General features: G+C 42.4%; 1 protein-coding gene across 1 annotated transcript; it reads right to left on the bottom strand.

Annotated features, from left to right (window-relative positions):
• Positions 1 to 3,704: 3,704 nt before the first annotated feature.
• On the bottom strand, positions 3,705 to 13,420 carry D2HGDH (D-2-hydroxyglutarate dehydrogenase). The gene is made up of 9 exons (XM_056849608.1): positions 13,036 to 13,420; positions 12,171 to 12,228; positions 10,484 to 10,623; positions 9,018 to 9,211; positions 8,562 to 8,730; positions 7,947 to 8,090; positions 6,305 to 6,447; positions 4,461 to 4,626; positions 3,705 to 4,010 (listed from the first exon to the last, which is right to left on the bottom strand). The coding sequence occupies exons 1-9, from the start codon at positions 13,418 to 13,420 to the stop codon at positions 3,748 to 3,750; spliced, it is 1,662 nt and encodes a 553-aa protein (XP_056705586.1). The 3' UTR covers positions 3,705 to 3,747.
• Between the last annotated feature and the right edge of the window lie 5,765 nt (positions 13,421 to 19,185).

The raw sequence follows: 19,185 nt of genomic DNA, 5'->3' as shown, positions 1-19,185 counted from the left end.
AGCTCTGGCTTAGGAAAGCTCATGCTAGAACGAATGTTAGCCTTTAAGGAGCCACTAGACTTCTGAGTCCCCACCACCACCATTCTGAGTCTTTCACCATAATTTATCTTTTTATAAAGTGCGCTTGTTTATCTGTAGCCTACCATCTACATGTGTCCCATTGATGAAACACTTCTGTTCCAAGGACATTTTTTGTGAGCAATGAGCTGTATTCTGCGCCTGGGAAAATGAAATACCTTTCTCAGGCAGCGATCATTTCCAGAGGGATAGCTATGTTAGTATGCTGAAACCAAAGCAACAAAGAGTCTTGTGACACCTTAAAGACTAACCATTTGCTGTGGCATAAACATTTGTGAGCCAGACCCCCAGTAACATCCGACAAAGAAGAAGCTGGCTGAAGAAAGCTTGGTGGTGGTGGAAAGTGCTGTCAAGTTACAGCTGACTTATGCTGACCCAATAGGATTTTCAAGATTAGACATTCCAAGGTGGTTTGCCATTGCCTACCTCCGTGGGCTGAGCGAGTTCTGAGAGAACTGTGACTGGCCCAAGGTCACCCAGCAGGCTTCATGTGGAGGAGCGGGGAATCGAGCCCCGTTCTCCAGATTAGAGTCCACTGGTCTTAACCACTACACTATAGAAACCGTGGCTAACTTTCTTGTTGGTATGATTGCAATTCGTTCTGCCCGACAATAGCTTTCTATGTGTTTTATTGTATTCTGCCAAACGTTGTTATGCCAATAAAGGTACCTGAACTGAACACTACACCACATTGGTTCTCAGCCAGGTCAGGGCACATAAAGAAAGCTTATGTCACAATCATTGGTTAGTCTTTAAGGTGCCACAAGACTATTATCTCCAATGTGTGTGTATAGTGCTGTCAAGTCGCAGCCAACTTATGGTGACCCCTTATGGGGTTTTCAAGGCAAGAGACTAACAGAGGTGGTTTGCCAGTGCCTTCCTCTGGATAGCAACCCTGGTATTTCTTGGTGGTCTCCCATCCAAATACTAACCAGGGCTGACCCTGCTTAGTTTCCGAGATCTTACAAGATTGGGCTATACCATGCTGCCTTCCCTCATTATCTCCAATAGTATTCTTCATTTCCTTGGTAACTGTTGAATGGAACATGGTTCATGAGCATCATGGGCATCTCTTGCCTATACAGCAAGACCTAATTAGCCAGGAGCACACTCTACCTTGTCCTGCTCAAAATGTGCACTGCTGCTTTTAACCCTCCCCACCTACCGAATATGTCAAAAGTTGATCCAAGAGGGAATGCAGTGAGGGTGGGGAAACAGCTACATGCACCCAACTGTTTTGCCATAGGCTGAAAAAGCTGGTACCTGCTACCACAAGGGGGCTCATGAGGCCCAGCCCTTGTCTAACAAACCTTAAGTCCCCAAAAAATGTTTAATGATATTGTCAAACTGAAATAAGAGCACTGAAGAATTGCCAGCTACTATGACTTCTTTCAAGAGCCCCATGGTGCAGAGTGGTAAGGTGCAGTACTGCAGTCAAAAGCTCCGCTTGACCTGAGTTCGATCCTGACGGAAGTTGGTTTCAGGTAGTCGGCTCAAGGTTGACTCAGCCTTCCATCCTTCCGAGGTCGGTAAAATGAGGGGTAAAGGGAAGATGACTGGGGAAGGCACTGGCAAACCACCCTGTAAACATAGTCTGCCTAGTAAACGTTGGGATGTGACGTCACCCCATGGGTCAGGAATGACCCGGTGCTTGCACAGGGGACCTTTAACTTTTTACCTATGACTTCTTTCTGTGGAAGGTGAAAGACAGGAGCAGAGCAAGGCTCCACCGTTGTCAGTACCAGCTCATGGGATTCAACACCTAAAAACTATGAGCTTGAAAAGGCATGAAATAGAGACACAATCCACAAGGTACAATGCAGGCAGGTAGGCAAAACATTTTGTGCACCTTTACTCTGCCTGCACTTTCCCCCATGGAACCACTTCTCTCCCACCATTTTTCTCACAGTATGGGTTGCTTCCAGTCTTATAAGCCTTATGCAGTAGGGACTGTGTAGGGAATGTGGTGGTCAGATCCTTGGTCCATCTAGCCTGGTACTATCTACTACTCTGATAGCAGCTCTCCTCAGTCGAGAGAAGAGGATCTTTCCCACTACCTGGTATCCTCTGTCTGGAGAGGGCTCAGATTGAAACTGGGACCTTCTGCATGTGCTCTAGAGCTGCATCCCCTCTCCAATCGGTGAAAATCTGCTTGGAAGGATTCAGGGGAAAGTTCAGCAACCCTCCCTCCCTCACTCACGCTGTGCTTTTAATTCACCACCACCACTCATTCACTTCATAGGAAATAAGCACCAGTCAGTTTTAACATATGAGTCATCATGCCATGATGTATACAGCTTAGTCTGTGCTTAGGCAAGACATTATTTAAGGATATGTAAAAAAAGGGGGGGCAAGGAATCTACCAAAGCAGGCGGTACTGAAACTTAGAAGACACAAAAGCAAAAACACAGTATTACTGCTTGCATTACACATTTTATTTTTCCCTGAAGAAGTGAAACATTCATCGCTCGTTTATAATTCAATGCACAGAATGACCACCTTTCTTCTAGGACCCTGTGCAGACTTGCTGCCATTTTTTATTTTAGATAGCTGGGGAGAAGAGAAGCTATTGTAAGCCTTGTAAAAATCTGCTTATTATTAAAAAGTCTATGGCATGTTTTTCACCTGCATAGTGGGCCCAGGTCTGGAAACACTGTCCTTTAGAGGGAGGCGATTCCTACAGAGAGAGGCTGGGTGAGTGGGCGCCTGGCAACAGCACAGGAGAAAGAAGGGGATGAATTTTTAAGAGGGAGAAGCAGAGAGATAAGAAGCTGAGGCATTTTCATCCGGAGGGAGTGGAGAATTTCTAAAAGAGTGGTTCCTGGGGAGAAAAGCCTGCGGACATAGAGAAAGGCAGCAGGCAGGAGAGTGGCCATCTTCTGGCGTGAACCTTCGATCCTGAGTGTCACTGGGACTTCTGTGATTGTGAGGAAAAGTGGCTTCTCAGTGACTGTGAGAACGCAACCTGTCTGCAGTTTGCGAATCCCAGAGACTAAAGAGAATCCCAGGACCCAGAGACTAAAGAGACTTCTTTCTCTTTTCACACTGACTTTGGGACTGTTTAATATAATTTTTATTCACACTGTTTTGTTTGAAACTTCCAGTCCTGTACCCATTGTTCCCCCCATCTTTCAGTAAAAGTGATGTAAGTATTGCTCAAGTTTTGAATGGGGCATGCACAATTCTGTGACCACTAACCTGGCCCTTTTAAGGTTAAAGAGGTTACATTTTGGGGGGCTCTTTGGGGAGTGTCACGGGATGGTACCCCTGCTGAAATCAGCATGGGCTGTATGATAACACTATACTTGATCTGCAACAATGTGCAAATATCTGGGACTTTCTCCTCTAAATGCTCCCTCTTCAGCCCTTGGGATCATCCTATGGAGTCCACAGCACTCTTACAGGTGCATGTATCACAGCAAAACCCTGACAATAGGGAGAAATGTCAAACCTTGAAAACCAAATGGCTGAAGTGACATGCTTCCCAGTCTGTCCAGAACTTACGACCTGGCAGGCAAGATTGGTAGTGCAGCAATTCCTTGACTCGGGCAAAAGAAATGCAAACCTCTGGTTCAGTTTGTGGCTTCACACTTTGTTCATGGCCAGGGACTAACGCAGTACTAGAAAACATCCGCCAAAAGATTACAGATTCTTCCCCTGCAGGCAGCGTCATTCAGACTTGACTGGTAACGTCTTGTAAGGGTTTAGAATGCCTTTGGGGTCCAGCATGGCCTTGAACTGCTGCATGAGAAGGACAGCCTTCTGTGGCTTACTGTAGTGTATGTAATGCTTCTTCTTGAAGCCCAGCCCATGTTCCGCACTGATACTTCCACGATACTGGGATGTCCATTCGTACACATAGGGTTCAATGGCTTCCAGCAGTGAATGGCTGTAAGACTCTGCTGTGATGTTCAGGTGTAAGTTTCCATCTCCTGCCAAAGCAAACCAGAGCTGGGAATTGGATGGTTTCAAAAGAGAAACATAAGCTGCCTGTGCTATGCAACAGTGCTTCATATTTCCGCTCCATATTTCCAAGGGGTAGACTAGCTTTCTTCAGTCCTCAAGAATCTCACCTGCTTTCCAGTTAAAACCAGGAATTCCAGCACTATTGCAGACTACTCCTTAAGTACTTAAAGGTTATGAGCACAAGTTACAATGCAGAAGGGAAGAGGATACACATAAGTGAGGTACACTTTCTATCTCATTTTTAGCCTACACTTTCTCCAAGAAGCTCAAAGAAAACAGCTGGCCCTGGATCATGAAGATCATGTCTAGTTTGGCCCTGAGGTGAGAAACAAGAGCTGAACCAAGGTCAATCTCTCAGCCACTATGCTCCCCTAAATTTGAAACAATCATGTTTTTAAGCAAGCTCTTCAACTCACCAAGATGTCCGTAGCCCACAACAGTCCTGGCACTTCCACCCAGCCGTGCCCTCATATCAGTCACAAGGTCATAAATTTTCTCCACAGGAAGCGAAATGTCATATTTGTAAACATATCCATCACATGTTAGGGCCTCTGTGATCCGCTCCCGTAAAGCCCACAGCATCTGTTATTAACCAAAGCCATAAATTAGATGGAATCAAAATGGATCTGATTTTCATTCCCCATGAATGGCTACAGAAAAGTGGCCTGCTGCCTGAATGCTACTAGACTAGCCTGTCATGCTGCTTTGATATAGGTGGGCAGTCAAAAGCACTCACTGATCTTCAAGGTATTGTGAACCTGCTTGGAATTAAATCATTAACCAAAAGGTAATTCAGCACTGGTGGAAACAATCTTGCAAGTGTCAGCTCCTCTCTCTTGAAGCATACTTGCTCTTCTAGCCCCACAAAGATCACCAAACAATTTTCAGTCCTATCTTAACTTGCATCAACATCTAGCTTTTAAAATGCAGAATTCCTGCCTTGCTTTATGAGAGGATCTTATTTCTATTGTGTAGGGCAGAGAAAGTAAATGCAATTTCACCACATGCAACACTTTTAAATACCAGCATTGTAACCTCACATTTGTCTCAGTTCTGCTGCTACAGGTTACACACCAATCACTATCAGACACAAAAGGTCTTGCCTAATGCAAATCTTTTAAATACATGTAGCTTCCAACACATGCTAGGAGCCAAAGAGATTACTATGCATGCCTTTTATATTCACTTGATTTCTGCCTCAAACCCTATGTCTGTTCTGTTCTAAAAAGTAAAGGTAGTCCCCTGTGCAAGCACCAGGTCATTACTGACCCATGGGGTGATGTCACACCCTGACGTTTACTAGGCAGACTATGTTTACAGGGTGGTTTTCCATTGCCTTCCCCAGTTGTCTACACTTTACCCCCAGCAAGCTGGGTACTCATTTTACCGACTTCGGAAGGATAGAAAGCTGAGTCAACCTTGAGCCGGCTACCTGAAACCAACTTTCATAGAGATCAAACTAGGTTGTGAGCAGAGTTTGGACTGCAGTACTGCAGCTTACCACTCTGCGCCATGGGTCTGTTCTACCATGCTTTCTCTAAGGTGCTTCATGGCTTGGCAGCTTTCCCTGGTTCTTGCACCACCACTACACCACACTAATTCTTGTTTTTAAAAAAGAGATGTGCTCCCAGAAGTTTCAGATTGCTCTCTGAAAACTTATGAGCTCCAAAACCCAATTTGACATGAGATCTGAACACGCAGCTGAAGCAAACATACATTTTCCCCTGGGATATCCCCTTTGGAAACCTGTCAGGCACCCAGCTGCTTAATACTGAAGCCAAACCTTCATTTATAGTTTTTTTAATTAGCCTTCTAATTAATAATATGAGACAGGGGGCTGCCAAAATACTGAACAGAAACATGAGCAGTATTAAAAACAGAAAAAAACAAAGAAGCTACAGCTTTTTCCTTTGAATATCTAGCAATTTTATACCAGTGGGGAAATAGATGAACAGTCAGTGTGGTGTAGTGGTTAAGAGTGGTGGACTCTGGTGAACCAGGTTTGATTCTCCACTCCTCCACATGAAGCCAGCTGGGTGACCTTGGGCTAGTCACAGTTCTCTTTGAGCTCTCTCAGCCTCACCTACCTCACAAGGTGTCTGTTGTGGGGAAAGGAAGGGAAGGAGATGGTAAGCCAGTTTGATTCTCCTTAAAAGGTAGAGAAAATTGGCCTATAAAAACCAACTCCTCTTCTTCTTCTATCAGTCCAGATTCAGAACAGAGCACTAAGCAGCGTACATCACGGGGGCAGTGATATTACCTTTATTTTTTTATCTTCTGAGGCCAAAGTTCCGTCTGCCACCAAATTAGAGGTCATGACGTGATCCAGGAAGTTGCTCAGTTTTTCTTCATCATGGGCAGAATTAGAACCTGAGGTCTCAATTAAGACATAAAATGGGCTTTCTGGAAATGTGAGAGCAGAATTAGTGGATCACATTCAGCAGAAATACATCATGATGATGATTCAAAATACATATTTCCGCCCCCCTTGATAAAATACTCTCAAGGCAACTTACACAGATCAATAAAATATGTAAAATGCCATAAAATCAGTAGCATAAAAGGAGCAAGAGGAAATATATATATATAAGACTGAAACCATGCCCCAGTAGCAGCCAGATTAAAAATCAACAGTAGAAATAAAAATGGTAACGGGCAGAACAGAACACATCAAGAGCTCATCTTAAATGCTTGGGAGAATAAAAATGGTTTGTGTCTGGCACAGCAAATCTGGCGCCAGGGGAACTTTTGGGGAGAGGCAGTTCCAGAGTCTTAGCATCACTACAAAAAAGGCATTGTCCCTACCTGGCCCTCACCCACCTGACTTCTGGAAACCATCAAAAGATGATCTGAGCAGGAAGACAGGTTTGTTGTATGGGGGGAGAAGGCAATCATTCAAGGCTTTTAGTATAAATCTTTGTATTGTGCATGGTACTCGAAAACATTAATTTTAAAATGTGTATAATATGGGTACAAGTGACTGGCTATAATTTCTTGTATCACACATAGATCAGCATAGATTAAAATTCATTTGAATTATTTCCATTGCACCAGGCAGAAGCTGGGAAAGTAATGATTATCTAAAATGTTAAATTTTCTTAAATGAATTTAAGTGGGCCAGATCAAAGGGAGGGAAGGCTATGTACTAAGTCACATCACTGAGCTAAATGTAATCTTTTCTTTTTTTAAAAGAAATTCTCTGAAGGAGATTTTTGAACTCAGCAACAGCAGTAAACAGATTAGTGGTATAACTTGTCTCAGTGTCCTGGTGAACTTCCCCAGCTGGTAATGCCAAAATTAACAAATAATGGCATTTGGATCAATAAATCTGAAACCAACACTGAAAGTTGTGGCAGCCATATTGAAATTTACCATGCTGGAGCAAATTCATCACACGTTCATCTAGGGCCAGGAACCTTTCAGTTGTATAATACGTACCTCAACAGGCATTATGTATAATCATGAGATCTGCATTCATGCAATATTTTAACCCTTTTTGTGCCTGAACAGCATTTGTGTTCTTACCAATCCCATAATCACCTTTTATGCCAATGCCAAGATTCACTAGTTGCTCTTAAGTCTACCAATCCTTTCCCTTGTTCCTTCAGTATAACAGAATGTATAAAATACTGATGTAAATGACAGATAAATTTTATACCAAACCCAGGATACAGAACTTCCCCAAGGGAAGAATGTATACAGGTATTTGTGTAATTAAAAAAACCCAAAACACAGTGTGACCATGAGACAAAATGCATCCAGGACCTAGTTTATATCAGGTAACTGATTAGCCAGCTGGTAAATTTCAATTCAGACATTAGTTTTATGGAAATCTACCGCTTGGCCAAATGGCATTGGTGATGGAATTCCTTCAATAGGTTTTGCGCATGTCTGCTTAGTACCTGCCACTGGGTTGACCAGTTTGAGATGTCTTCTAACCAGCTTCATGCACTCATTGTCCATGAACTCATATGCAGACAGGATCTCTCCCAGCATCCCCTTGCAGGTAGTGAAGGTTCTCAGTACCTGAGAAAAACTTGGACAACCTTTGCAAAGGCAACAAATTATAAAAGGAAGACAGAAGAATAGAATAAAAAACTGTGGTGAAGTAATGAAACCTACTGTTATAGCTACTGAATCATGATCTAAAGTAGTTCTGAAAAGAGGCCACTCAAGCAGATATATCTAGAGCCCAAAGCCCCACTTAAGGGAGAAAAAGAAAATGGCAGGTTGTGTTTGGCCACTTCTAGCTAACCAGTGAATTCTCTCTTCACAGTACATTTCTTAAGAAGCACGTGTTTAATTCCAAAAATACTGTGATACACCAGTAACAGCAAGGTTAGGAATTACAACCATTGGAAAATTAGATTAGAGTTCCTATGCACACAGAATTACTATTTTACTTCAAATACTGTTGCATCCAAGTACAGTCTTCTTATACACCGTCCAAAGAGCTGTGTTATCACAAGCAGTTACAAACAGAACACCTGGAAGAGAACTGAGAGATATGTTCTTACCAAGAAATGCCAGATTCACAGCTTTGGGTTTCCGTGGACAGAGGATTGACACAGCCGTAACAATCCCCAAGGTCCCCTCTGATCCAATGAAAAGTTGCTTCAAGTCATAGCCAGTATTGTCCTTCCGCAGAGATGCCAAACAGTTTAGAATGGAGCCATCAGCCAGCACCTGGAAGGCGACACGTTTAAATAGATTTTTCATAGGTTTACTTAAAATAGAACAAACAGGCTACAATACGTTTATGCAATCCATTTCAAATTCAGAATTCTAACAGAAGCTTGGTCTCTGTAAGCAAAACAGGCAAGGTATATTTTAAAATCTCAGCAAAATCATACCTGAATAGGAGGAGATTATGATTCAGTGAGTAAGATAAAGGTAAACCTACAATGGCAGTGAACACAGACAGACAGGAATCAGACAGAACACAGGGAGCAGCTTTTAGACATCCATCTTACCGCTTCTAAACCCAGGACTGTCCCTCGGAGGGAGCCATACCTCAGGAGTCGCAAGCCACCAGCATTTGTTGCCACATTGCCACCAATATGGCAACTGCCCTTTGCTGCTAAATCAAGAGGCATAATGTAGTCCTGCTGCTCCAGGTACTGGTTGAGGTTTTCTAAAATGCAGCCAGCCTGGCAAACCAAGATCCCTGAAAAGCAAGCATCAAGTTACACTCAGAAGGCCAAATTACACTTTATATATGGTTGATTGCCTGATTTTATCTTAACTAATGGGGGAGGGGCAATACTAATTTTATCAGAGAAGCAGCACAAGGGCTACAGGCCCTTTCCCCATGAACTGTTTTCTTAATCTAAATCATTCCCTCAAGCTTCTATTTGCTCCAAAGCCGAGAAAATAAATGTGCTAGTATTCCTTCTCCAAACTTTAGGTGATCATGGATCTCCTGTTAGAACAAGTTATTAGTCCCTGAGAAGTGATGCAAATGTACATTTTTGATAGTGCAGTACCCCACCCAAAGTAACATACTTAGGATGTAGGGCTCTGTCATTTTCCTTCTTTGAGGGGAAGATGAGCTGCTTGACAACACAGAAACCATTTATCTCCCTTTGCCTCAGTAACACTTTCAAGAACCTGAGTGGCTTTCTTATTTGGCATATTCAGCTTTCATTTGCATGACTGTCCACTTCTCATTTACTGGCAGCAACATCTCCAGCATTAGAGATTTCCAGCATTTCTTGCAGGACAATAGCTATTGTGGTCTTGCTCTTTGTGACTGGGAAGTGTTCAACTACCATTTTTGAGTAGATAGAATCCTCCCTCTCTCTTTCCTGTATTTTAGGCTTGACATCTGTTGCTAATAGGAACTGGCATAAGGTTCCTAAAAAGCAAGAAAATGAGATGTGATTTGGGAGGTTCAAATCTTGACTGTACCACAAACTCACTAACTACACAATCCTAAATAGAGTTATACCCTTCTAAGGCCATTAAAGTCAACTTAGGATAGTTTCAGGTGGGTAGATTTTAGTCCAGTAGCATCTTAAAGACCAACAAGATTTCCAGGATAAGCTTTCGAGAGTCAAAGCAGATGAGGGGAGCTTTGACTCTCTAAAGCTTATATCCTGGGAAATCTAGTTGGCCTTTAAGGTGCTACTGAACTTCAGTCTTGCTCTCCCACTTAGGATGCAGTGTTAGTGGCCTTAGGCAAATCTGTCTCTCTCAGCCTCAGTTCCCCATTTTCAACTGGCCTTTTTTGGTCTGTTGTAAGGATTGCAGCAAGATAATGTGCACTTTGAACCCCCCTTTTTTGTTTTTGTTGGGAAGAGGGGGGGGGAATCAGTTTTGCCAGGACTTCCAGGTTCTGCAAACTTCCATCTTATCCTTCCAAAAAGGAACTTTTCAGAGGATGGTAAACTTTAAAGGGTAACCAGATGAGCCATTTTCCCTAAAAAAATATATTTACCGGAAATACTGTTGAAGCTGATGACCTGGTTCATAAGAGCTGTGGAGAGAATGATCTCATCAAAGACAGGGACGCTGCCCCCAACGAGGCCAGTGTTACCCCCCTGAGGGTTCACAGCCAAGTTCCTCTCATTGCAGTACCTGAAAAGGAACACATTTTGCCCATGGGGGTCTTGTTCCTAAGGGCAAAGATGCCTTTGAATATATGGTTCTTGTGAACCTCAAAACAATACAAGACCTAATGGCAATTGTAGGGGGTTACGGCACTTGTATTCCCAGGGATGTATGAAGAGTTTGAAAATGTTATAAAAAATACTGTTTGCACTTTCTGTGTATTCCCACTGATGTATTAAGAGTTTGAAAACGTTATAAAAAATACTGTTCGCACTTTGTTTGGCCCCTTTAGCTGTGAAGACATCTTCCAACCATTTATAAGCCGTGGTATCCAAAAACCCTTTTAAAGCTATGTTTTTACAACATTTTCAAACTCTTAATACATCGGTGGGAATACAAAGTGCGGTAATCCCCGTAGATTGGTGGCTTCCACTGCATTTACTTTATGAACTTTTAAAAATACTTAACTATCATATTAGTTAAGTGTTTTTCAAATAGTAAGTTAAGACACCTCATACCAATATGTCATGAGGAGATTATATAATACTGTGACTTTGCAGCAGGACTGGGAGCCCATTCATACATGCAAATCCTTTTTTGCAACAAAATTATTTGGGAGAGTATGCAGCTGCATAGAGAAGCATTAGTGTAAACTAGTTGGTACATCTAGACAGCCACAATGATTCCCATGGTTGCCATGATAGAAGAAAGGTAGCTGCAATTGCAGAAGCAATTCCAGATATCTCAACCTACTGTCTAGTTCACATTGCTTTGCATGTGGTCACATGCCTACATACATGAAGCACAGCCTGCATGTGTGAACTGTCCCTGAGATACCTGAGACAACCTGAATCCTAGCCATTGACTAGAACTGAGAGGTCAAATATTTGCAAGAAGTATTTTTATGGCAGAGTATATTTTAAGTTTCCTCAAAGGACTTCCTCAAAGGATCATTTGGTTTTTTAATCAAACGATCTATCTAGCTACTATCTGGGGTCTTTTTAAAGCTATTTAAGATTTCCCTTTTCTGACTGTACAAATGGCCAAACAAAAAAGCACACAGGTTCATCTATGTTCCTACATAGGAGCAACCCTACGGTCATCCCCTATATGAGTCTATCACAAAATCTGCAGGAATGAAGAACTGAGAAATAACTTAGTTTCAGAGACACAATGTGTGCACATTAGGAACCTTCTTTCCTTTCAAATCCATTTTACATGACCTTGATTCATTCAGAATTAAAGACTCAAGGCCATTTCAGTTAGACAGTCATTCCACATTACAAAATGCAGCGTAACTCCTTAACACTCTTTAGCACCTGTACTATTCTTAACAGAGCACAACTGAAGAAAGTAAGGACTCGTCTTTAAAGAGGGTTAATTACTCTAACTCCTGCACTGTGCATTTTATGTACACAGAAGCCATTTGCCTGCTCTTCTTCCTCCCAAAGAGCATCAGAGAAGAAGGAACTGTAGGATTTAATCGCATGACTTAAGGTAAGTGCTCCTGAACAATGGTTACAGAAGTCTTACCTATATCTTGCTTACATTCATTTAACTGCAGCTTAAATTACCTGAGAACCTCAGATACTTCCTCTGTTGTCCGTGGCTTCAGCAACACTTTACTACAGCCTGTAACATAAACAAAATGTGATTTATATATATTTGAAGAGGTTCATGTGGTTGGCCTATACCATGCCTTCCACTCAAGTCACCCCCCCACCAAAAAGCCAATCACACTGTTTCTGACTCAGCTAGCATTAGGCAGTCTAAGACATTGTATACAGGTAGAAGCCAGTGTAGCAGAGTGACTAGAGTGTAGAACTATGAACGGGAAACCAAGGTTCAAATCCGTACTCTGCAAGGAATACACTGGGTGATATAAAAGGAGCCCTGCTGGATCAGATCAGTGGACCATCTAGTCCCACATCCTGTTCCATACAGCAGCCAACAAACAGGGCATAGAGGCCAAGGCCTTCTCCAGATGTTGCCTCCTGGCACTGGTATTCAGAGCAGAGGTTTACTACCTCTAAATATAGACGTTCCCTTAAATTGTCATGGCTAGCAGCCATGAATCCATCCAATGCTTTTTAACACTGTTCACACTCATGGTCATCATACTGTCCAGTGGCAGTGAATTCCACTTTAACTCCTCACTGAGTAAAGAAGTATTTTTGTCTGTCCTATCAACTTCATTGGGTGAGCTGTGGCCAGACATACTCTTTCATCTTAACCTACCCCACAAGGCTGTTGAGATAAAATGGAAGAAGAGAGAATATGTCCATTATCCTGAGCTCCTTTGAGGTTAAGGTGGAGTAAACATATGATAGAAAAATGTTACTTTATCACTGAAATACATTTTAAAGGCCTGCAGAACGCCATTCAAGAAGGACCTGTAACTAGCTAGCATTATTCAAGTTAAACTGCAACACAACCTACCTCTCACAGTCTTCAGCCAGTCCACATTGAAGGGTTTCAACTCATCTGCATCAGTGATGACTCTGCCAGGCATAAGGCGCTCAAAGAATGACAAATCTCTATCGGAAACATGGGCAAAGGGGAGCCTCTGCACCTCATAACGTTCACTGGTCAGCATCACTTCCTGGAAGCAAAGAAGGGTGGAATGCAGGGCTCTTTGGGGCATGTGACTGATGCCAGATGGGAGTTGTCTCTTCAACGCTTGTGCTTCTTGCTTCTTAAGTTGATACATGGCTGCAGAGCCCGTCTGTATACTCAAAGCTTTTCTCATGCATCCAGCCTGCAGCTTTGATGGGGTCCAACAGTGCCAAACCTGGCAGCGTCGAACAAGGATGGAAGCAGCCATGGTTCCCCTGCAGTTCAGAAGTAAGATAAACAAACAGTGTAATTCTTTTCCTCCAAAAAGTACTCAAATCCAGATTTTTCTTTCCAATGACTTCGTAGTAGCAGAGGTAAAAGTATTCCTTAATGCATGTAGGATGGCTTCAGAATCTCACAACAAATGACTGAATAAACTTTTTTAATGATACCTAGGAAAGCTAAAGGCATAGAGATATTTGGGGCATTTATATATATTTATAAATCTCAGCGCAAAAAGGCTCCCAAGTGGTCCAATGAAATAAAATTACTCACATAAAATTATCTTTTTTTAACAAAAAACCAGCAACCACACAGCAATAAAGTGCAACAGATATAAAGCCCAGCTAACAAGCAATAAGTTGAACATTATAAATGTAGATGAAACACATTTAAATCAACAGCAGCTTTATTTTTACACATATCCCTGAACATACCACAAACAGAACATTTCTCAGGATCAGGGGCATCCCAACTCCTTGGGGTTCTTTGCATGAAGCAGAGTGTTAGTCTGTGGTGGCAAAACCACAAAGGCTCCTTGTGGTATGCTCAAGCTTAACATATTTCTTGAAGCATAAGCTTTTGAGGGCCTCAGCCATCTTCATCAGGCACCATAAGAATGATGTCCTAGTCTCCTTAAAGAGTTACTACCTTTCCCTCATAGTCTGGACAGGGGTCCAGAAAGCCCTTCATTCTGTTCTTCCTACACCATATCAGCCTTTCCCATATCATAGTAGGAAAGCACATAGCTATCTGTGTGCATATATTCAATGTAATATGGTTTTATAAACATAAACAGCACAAAGTGCAACCCACAACTGAGACAAACCATGTGAATGTGTGGATCATACAAGGGGAAAACACAGGGGCACATATCTTTTCGGCCATTGTTCAAAAAGCAGCTCAGGCAGGGGTGTTTCTCAGAAAAAGTGTGCAATTAAAGAGATAAACTGTATCTCCCCTTCTTGCTCAAGCTTCCAAATGAGACTGGCGTTTCCAACTACTTAGGATTTCAAAAAGCAAAACGAAACAAAAACCCACAAGGAAAAACATTACACAACTGAGAATTTGAACCGAAGGCTCCCTTCTCGATTGACCCTTGGTTCAATGTATCTGCTATGTACAGGACAGACAAAAGGGCAATTCAGCCCAACAAGAAACGTCCTTGCAGTTTGGTCTCCCCACTTCGTTATTAGATTTTAAAGGGGGAAATATCCTTGTGTTTGATGCACGCTTATCTTCCTTAAAATGCAAACAACGGAGCCAGTTTTGATTAGGCGAAACCAAGCGTAAATTGAACAGCTGCCCCTCCTTCCCCGCATGGCCTTGATGCAATCTGCGGCTGCCCGAGCCACCACTTTACATTTTATACGAGAACTGAGACGCGTGATCGTCGTCACTTTTATTTTTGCCCGGGTCGCGTGCATCTCGGAGGCAGTGCTTGCAAGTCAGTGAAGATCGAGGCGTTACCTGGGCGCACCTAAGCACTTCCGGAGAGAAATCTAGGCTACAATTCCATATGCTTAACTGGGATTAAAGGGACTTCCTTTTGAGTGCACGCCGATGGATGGACTCAATCAAGGAAGCCACAGCCTTCAGTTTGCAGGATCTGAGCAAGGCTGTCAAAGACAGGACCTTTTGGAGGACTTTCATTCAAAGGGTCGCCATGGGCCATTTATTCATGGAAGGTTTTGCCTTGGATTTGCCACTCTATGGATGCACATTTCCCCCATCCGAATTCTCAAAACTCTGCCTGGGGGCTTATTGTTGAGTTTAAGAATATGAATGGGGGAAAAGTGCATCTAAAGAGTGGCAAATCCAAGGCAAAACCTTCCATGAATAAATGGCCCGTAGTCGGAAGCGACTTGACGGCACTTAACACACACACACCGAGGACCGCACGTGAATGGATCGGTGCCGGAGTGAGAGGTGGGACGAAGCCAGGTACTCATCGGGTTTGACGGAACAGCAAACACACACATAGGCCATTTATTTGCATTGGATTTGCCACTCTATAGATGCACATTTTCCCCATCTGAATTCTCAAAACTCTGCATGGCGGCTTATTGTTGAGTTTTGAGAATATGGATGGGGAAAAAGTGCATCTCAAGAGTGGCAAATCCAATGCAAAACCTTCCATGAATAAATGGCCACACACACAAAGCTGCCTTCTACTGAATCAGACCCTGGGTCCATCAAAGTCAGTATTGTCTACTCAGACCGGCAGCGGCTCTTCAGGGTCTCAGGCTGAGGAGGTCTTTCACATCACCTACTTGCCTAGTCCCTTTAACTGGAGATGCCAGGGATTGAACCTGGGACCTTCTGCATGCCAAGCACATGCTCTGCCACTGAGCCACGGCCCCTCCCCAATGGAGAATAGAGTAGAGCTGACATTTGACGCCGGGCTGGGAAATGCGAAGCCCCGGACGCCGCCGCACTGACCTCGGACTAAGCCGCAGACAATTCGTGCATTTTCTTCTGCTCCTGATCCGAGAAATCCGCCGCTCGATCGCGATCCTCCTCCTTTTCGTCCTCTCCAGACCAGACAGGTCAGAGAGGCATTGTGGGATTGTCAACAAAAAGCGACGCATGCGTGTGACAGTGGGCTCGGGGGGGGGGGCAGGCAGAAAGAGGGGGAGGTGTTGTGTTAGAAGCCGCTTTCTTTCCCCTAAACTAGCGCTGCATTTGCGTATTCTGACTGGCGGCAGTTCTCCAAGGACGGAGAAACTTCTTTCCCAACTTCTCCTGGGGGGGTGGGGGTGGGGGTGGGGTCGCACCACACAGCGTGGATTCTGCGGCTGAAACTATTAACCGATTATAACAGCACTACTTTCCGTGCTCGTCGCGTCTGTTCATCCCAGTTCTTCGGAATACCCCCTCCACGTGGTCTGCCTGCCTAGACATATTATCGGACAACTCCTCGTCTCTGTAGAGCTTTTTGCTTGGCTAGATTGAATGCTAACCCTTCTATGGTAATGCAGGGCAGAATTCTGAATATACCATACTCAGACAGGATCTGCCCTTGCTCTTCTGGCTCTATTGACTCATTAGCCCATGCCCTTTTGGAAGGCCGCTTTTACGAGGATCTTCGATCGCACTATATTTCCCCCCTTTTAATATACAAATCCAATGCCTCTGTGACTGACATAAGGCCTTTTTTTACTAAGCGATAGGGACCCCAAGGCTACATTGTCAGTGGCAATATTTGTTTCAGTCCTTATATCCCTCCAACACTAGATATATGCTGCTCAAGATCAATGGATCAAGGAGCTTCTAAGGGATAAAAGGAAGGAAACTATTTACCCTACAAACCGGCAATTGTATGGCTCAGTGGGCGGCATGTCTCTTGTTTGAGAAGGTCGGAAAGCGTTAAGGCCACAGCCTTAAGGCCACAGCCGGAGAAACCATCATCAGCAAGGGAGTGTTGTGTCACTTTCCTGCCCTGCTTCTGAACTTCTAGTAGTAAGTAGGTGGGATGTCCACTGTTGCTGGATGAACTCGGCTGAACGGACCCTTGGCCTGGCCCAGTTCAGCAGGTCTTCTGCTTAACCGGGCCAGACCAGTCAAGTCTCTTCCCCCAGTCATGTTTTGCTTAGAATCACTGCATTCACACACTACACAGAGAACACTGGTGTACACTCAACAAGAAACTGCAGCCACCCACAGGTCCTGCACTGTTGTACCTATGTGATTCATGTTTTTGTTTTTCCTGCTCTCAACTTTTGTATTGTAAATATATATTTGTATGTTTCTCCATAAAGGGAAAATACTAGTTTCTGGAAAGGGATTTCCATTAATGACACCCTTTTGGCAGTGCCGCAGATCTGAACGGACTAGGGGACCAGACACCCATGGCGAGAGCCAATCAAAGATCTTCCTGTATTTTGTCTAAGCTGGCCCTTAAAACATGTTAATGTACACCTAACGTATTAGGCAAAATGCTGTTTAATAAATTCCAAAGAATTAATCCATTGCATTATCCTTGTCAGATTGTGGCAGTTTGCTAAGGTTTGGTAGTTCACCACAAATGGTAGCTGTAACTATATTTCTGTTATAAATCTTTCGGGGTTTAAAATTATATCAAAAATATTCTTTATTGGTTCCTCTCATGGCTACAAATCTTCTCAAATGTGCTTTTGAGATTAGCTTGACATTTCAAATGATCCAGGATTCTGTGCTATGCTTACCGTTCCATGTTCACTCAGGAAAGTTGGCAACGCAGCTGGTGAAAACTTTTAGCATGACTGAATTATAAACTCAAAATTCATGTAAATAACTTTGGGTGGAAGCATTAGAACACTAAGCACAAAAGTAATGGTCAATCTCAGAAAGTTAAAAATGAAAATCAGATGTTTGTTTCCAAAAATACTTTATTTATAACAATATACCTATTATATCTATACCATGATCAAAAATACAGATATACATTCTCACATTTTGTAATAAAAAGATCTCTAATAGTCTCTTCCATGTAAAAGGAAACATAATTTTAATTCCTTAGCAAGGAAATATAGCCTGTGTAGAACTATGAATAATGGGGCAGACTTTCATAAAATATGTAAATTAACATACTGTCCTCAATTGTTTCCTTTATTCCAAATCTTAACAAGCTATTAAACAACATACATTCAAAATTCAGGAGAATGTATTCTCCATATGTTAGAATCAACAGGACTGTTGATAAATCAATAAGAACTTAAAAACCCTGAAAAATAACATGAACCCCTGGTTGATGAAATAGCTCAGAGGTGGTGCTATTTACTTGTATTGCTCAATATAATACTGTAGTATTATTCTGAAATGTTTTTCTAGAAACTGGGATGCAAGTTTAGAAAAATCTTCATTACTATTTTGTAGCCTCCAAAAGGTGGAAAAAACCTATTTAATTCCTCAGTTCTGATGCATGACATTATTTTTAGCTTATGGTAAAGTAACAGTCTAGTTTTCTCCTCTAGTTATATAGCAGTATTAATTGCTTATCAAGAAACACATCATGGGGATGTGTCAACCGACAGCACTATTCCTGTTAATTAAGACAGCATAATTGGAAGGGGAAATAGATTTTGAAAGTCATTGTTGCTAAATTAGAAACTAATGTCATCTTGCCTAGCAGGTTAAAGGCCAGAAACATTACTCATTGGTTAACTATTGATAGTGTGAGGCCTCACAAAAAGATTTACTTTTTTAAAAGCAATCCCACAACTAAAACTTTCAGTAGACCCATATAGAGAGCCACCAAGCCAAATACAACCATCTATGACAGCCCACTGTGTGTTCAATAAACCTCTTTTTGTTGTCTACCTGGAAGACCACAATATGTGGCCAGTAGATTTATGCATTTAGTGGAGGCCTACTTTCACAAAGTAAGCAGCAGTAAACACACTCATGTTAAATTAACATGCTCACCAGAATATGTATAAAGGGAAATCTCCCTTATCGGAAAGTGATGATTGAGAGGGTGTAATGCTCTGTTCCATGTGTATGCACATGGTATTAAGAGGATAACTATTTCAGAATTACAACATATTTATGTAAATATTTACTCTGAAAACTAAAGGATATTTTCCCACCCTACACCTTATGACAGCAATGCAATCTGAAAACGTGAACAAAAATGCAGCCACAGAAAACCTAAGTGATACAAACAAAACTTTAATTGAATTACATTCTTTGCTAAAAAGCTGGATGTAAAAGTGTAATGTGAAGAACAGACTGTTCATTCTGTCATAACAAAATGCAAACCACCTTCTTTTA

This window comes from Euleptes europaea, chromosome 5, assembly GCF_029931775.1.
Source record: "Euleptes europaea isolate rEulEur1 chromosome 5, rEulEur1.hap1, whole genome shotgun sequence".
NCBI classification, from domain to species: Eukaryota; Metazoa; Chordata; class Lepidosauria; order Squamata; family Sphaerodactylidae; genus Euleptes; species Euleptes europaea.
Note: the sequence above shows the minus strand (reverse complement) of the source record. Positions and strands in the feature narration are given on the sequence as shown.

Excerpts from the sequence above, each read along its gene's own strand:
- D2HGDH (XM_056849608.1), bottom strand. The coding sequence starts at position 13,420 with ATGGCTGCTTCCATCCTTGTTCGACGCTGCCAGGTTTGGCACTGTTGG. Across the intron at positions 4,627-6,304 it reads CAGAAGATAAAAAAATAAAG|ATGCTGTGGGCTTTACGGGA; the intron begins GTAATATCACTG and ends GGTTAATAACAG. Across the intron at positions 4,011-4,460 it reads TGTGGGCTACGGACATCTTG|GAGATGGAAACTTACACCTG; the intron begins GTGAGTTGAAGA and ends TTGCTTTGGCAG.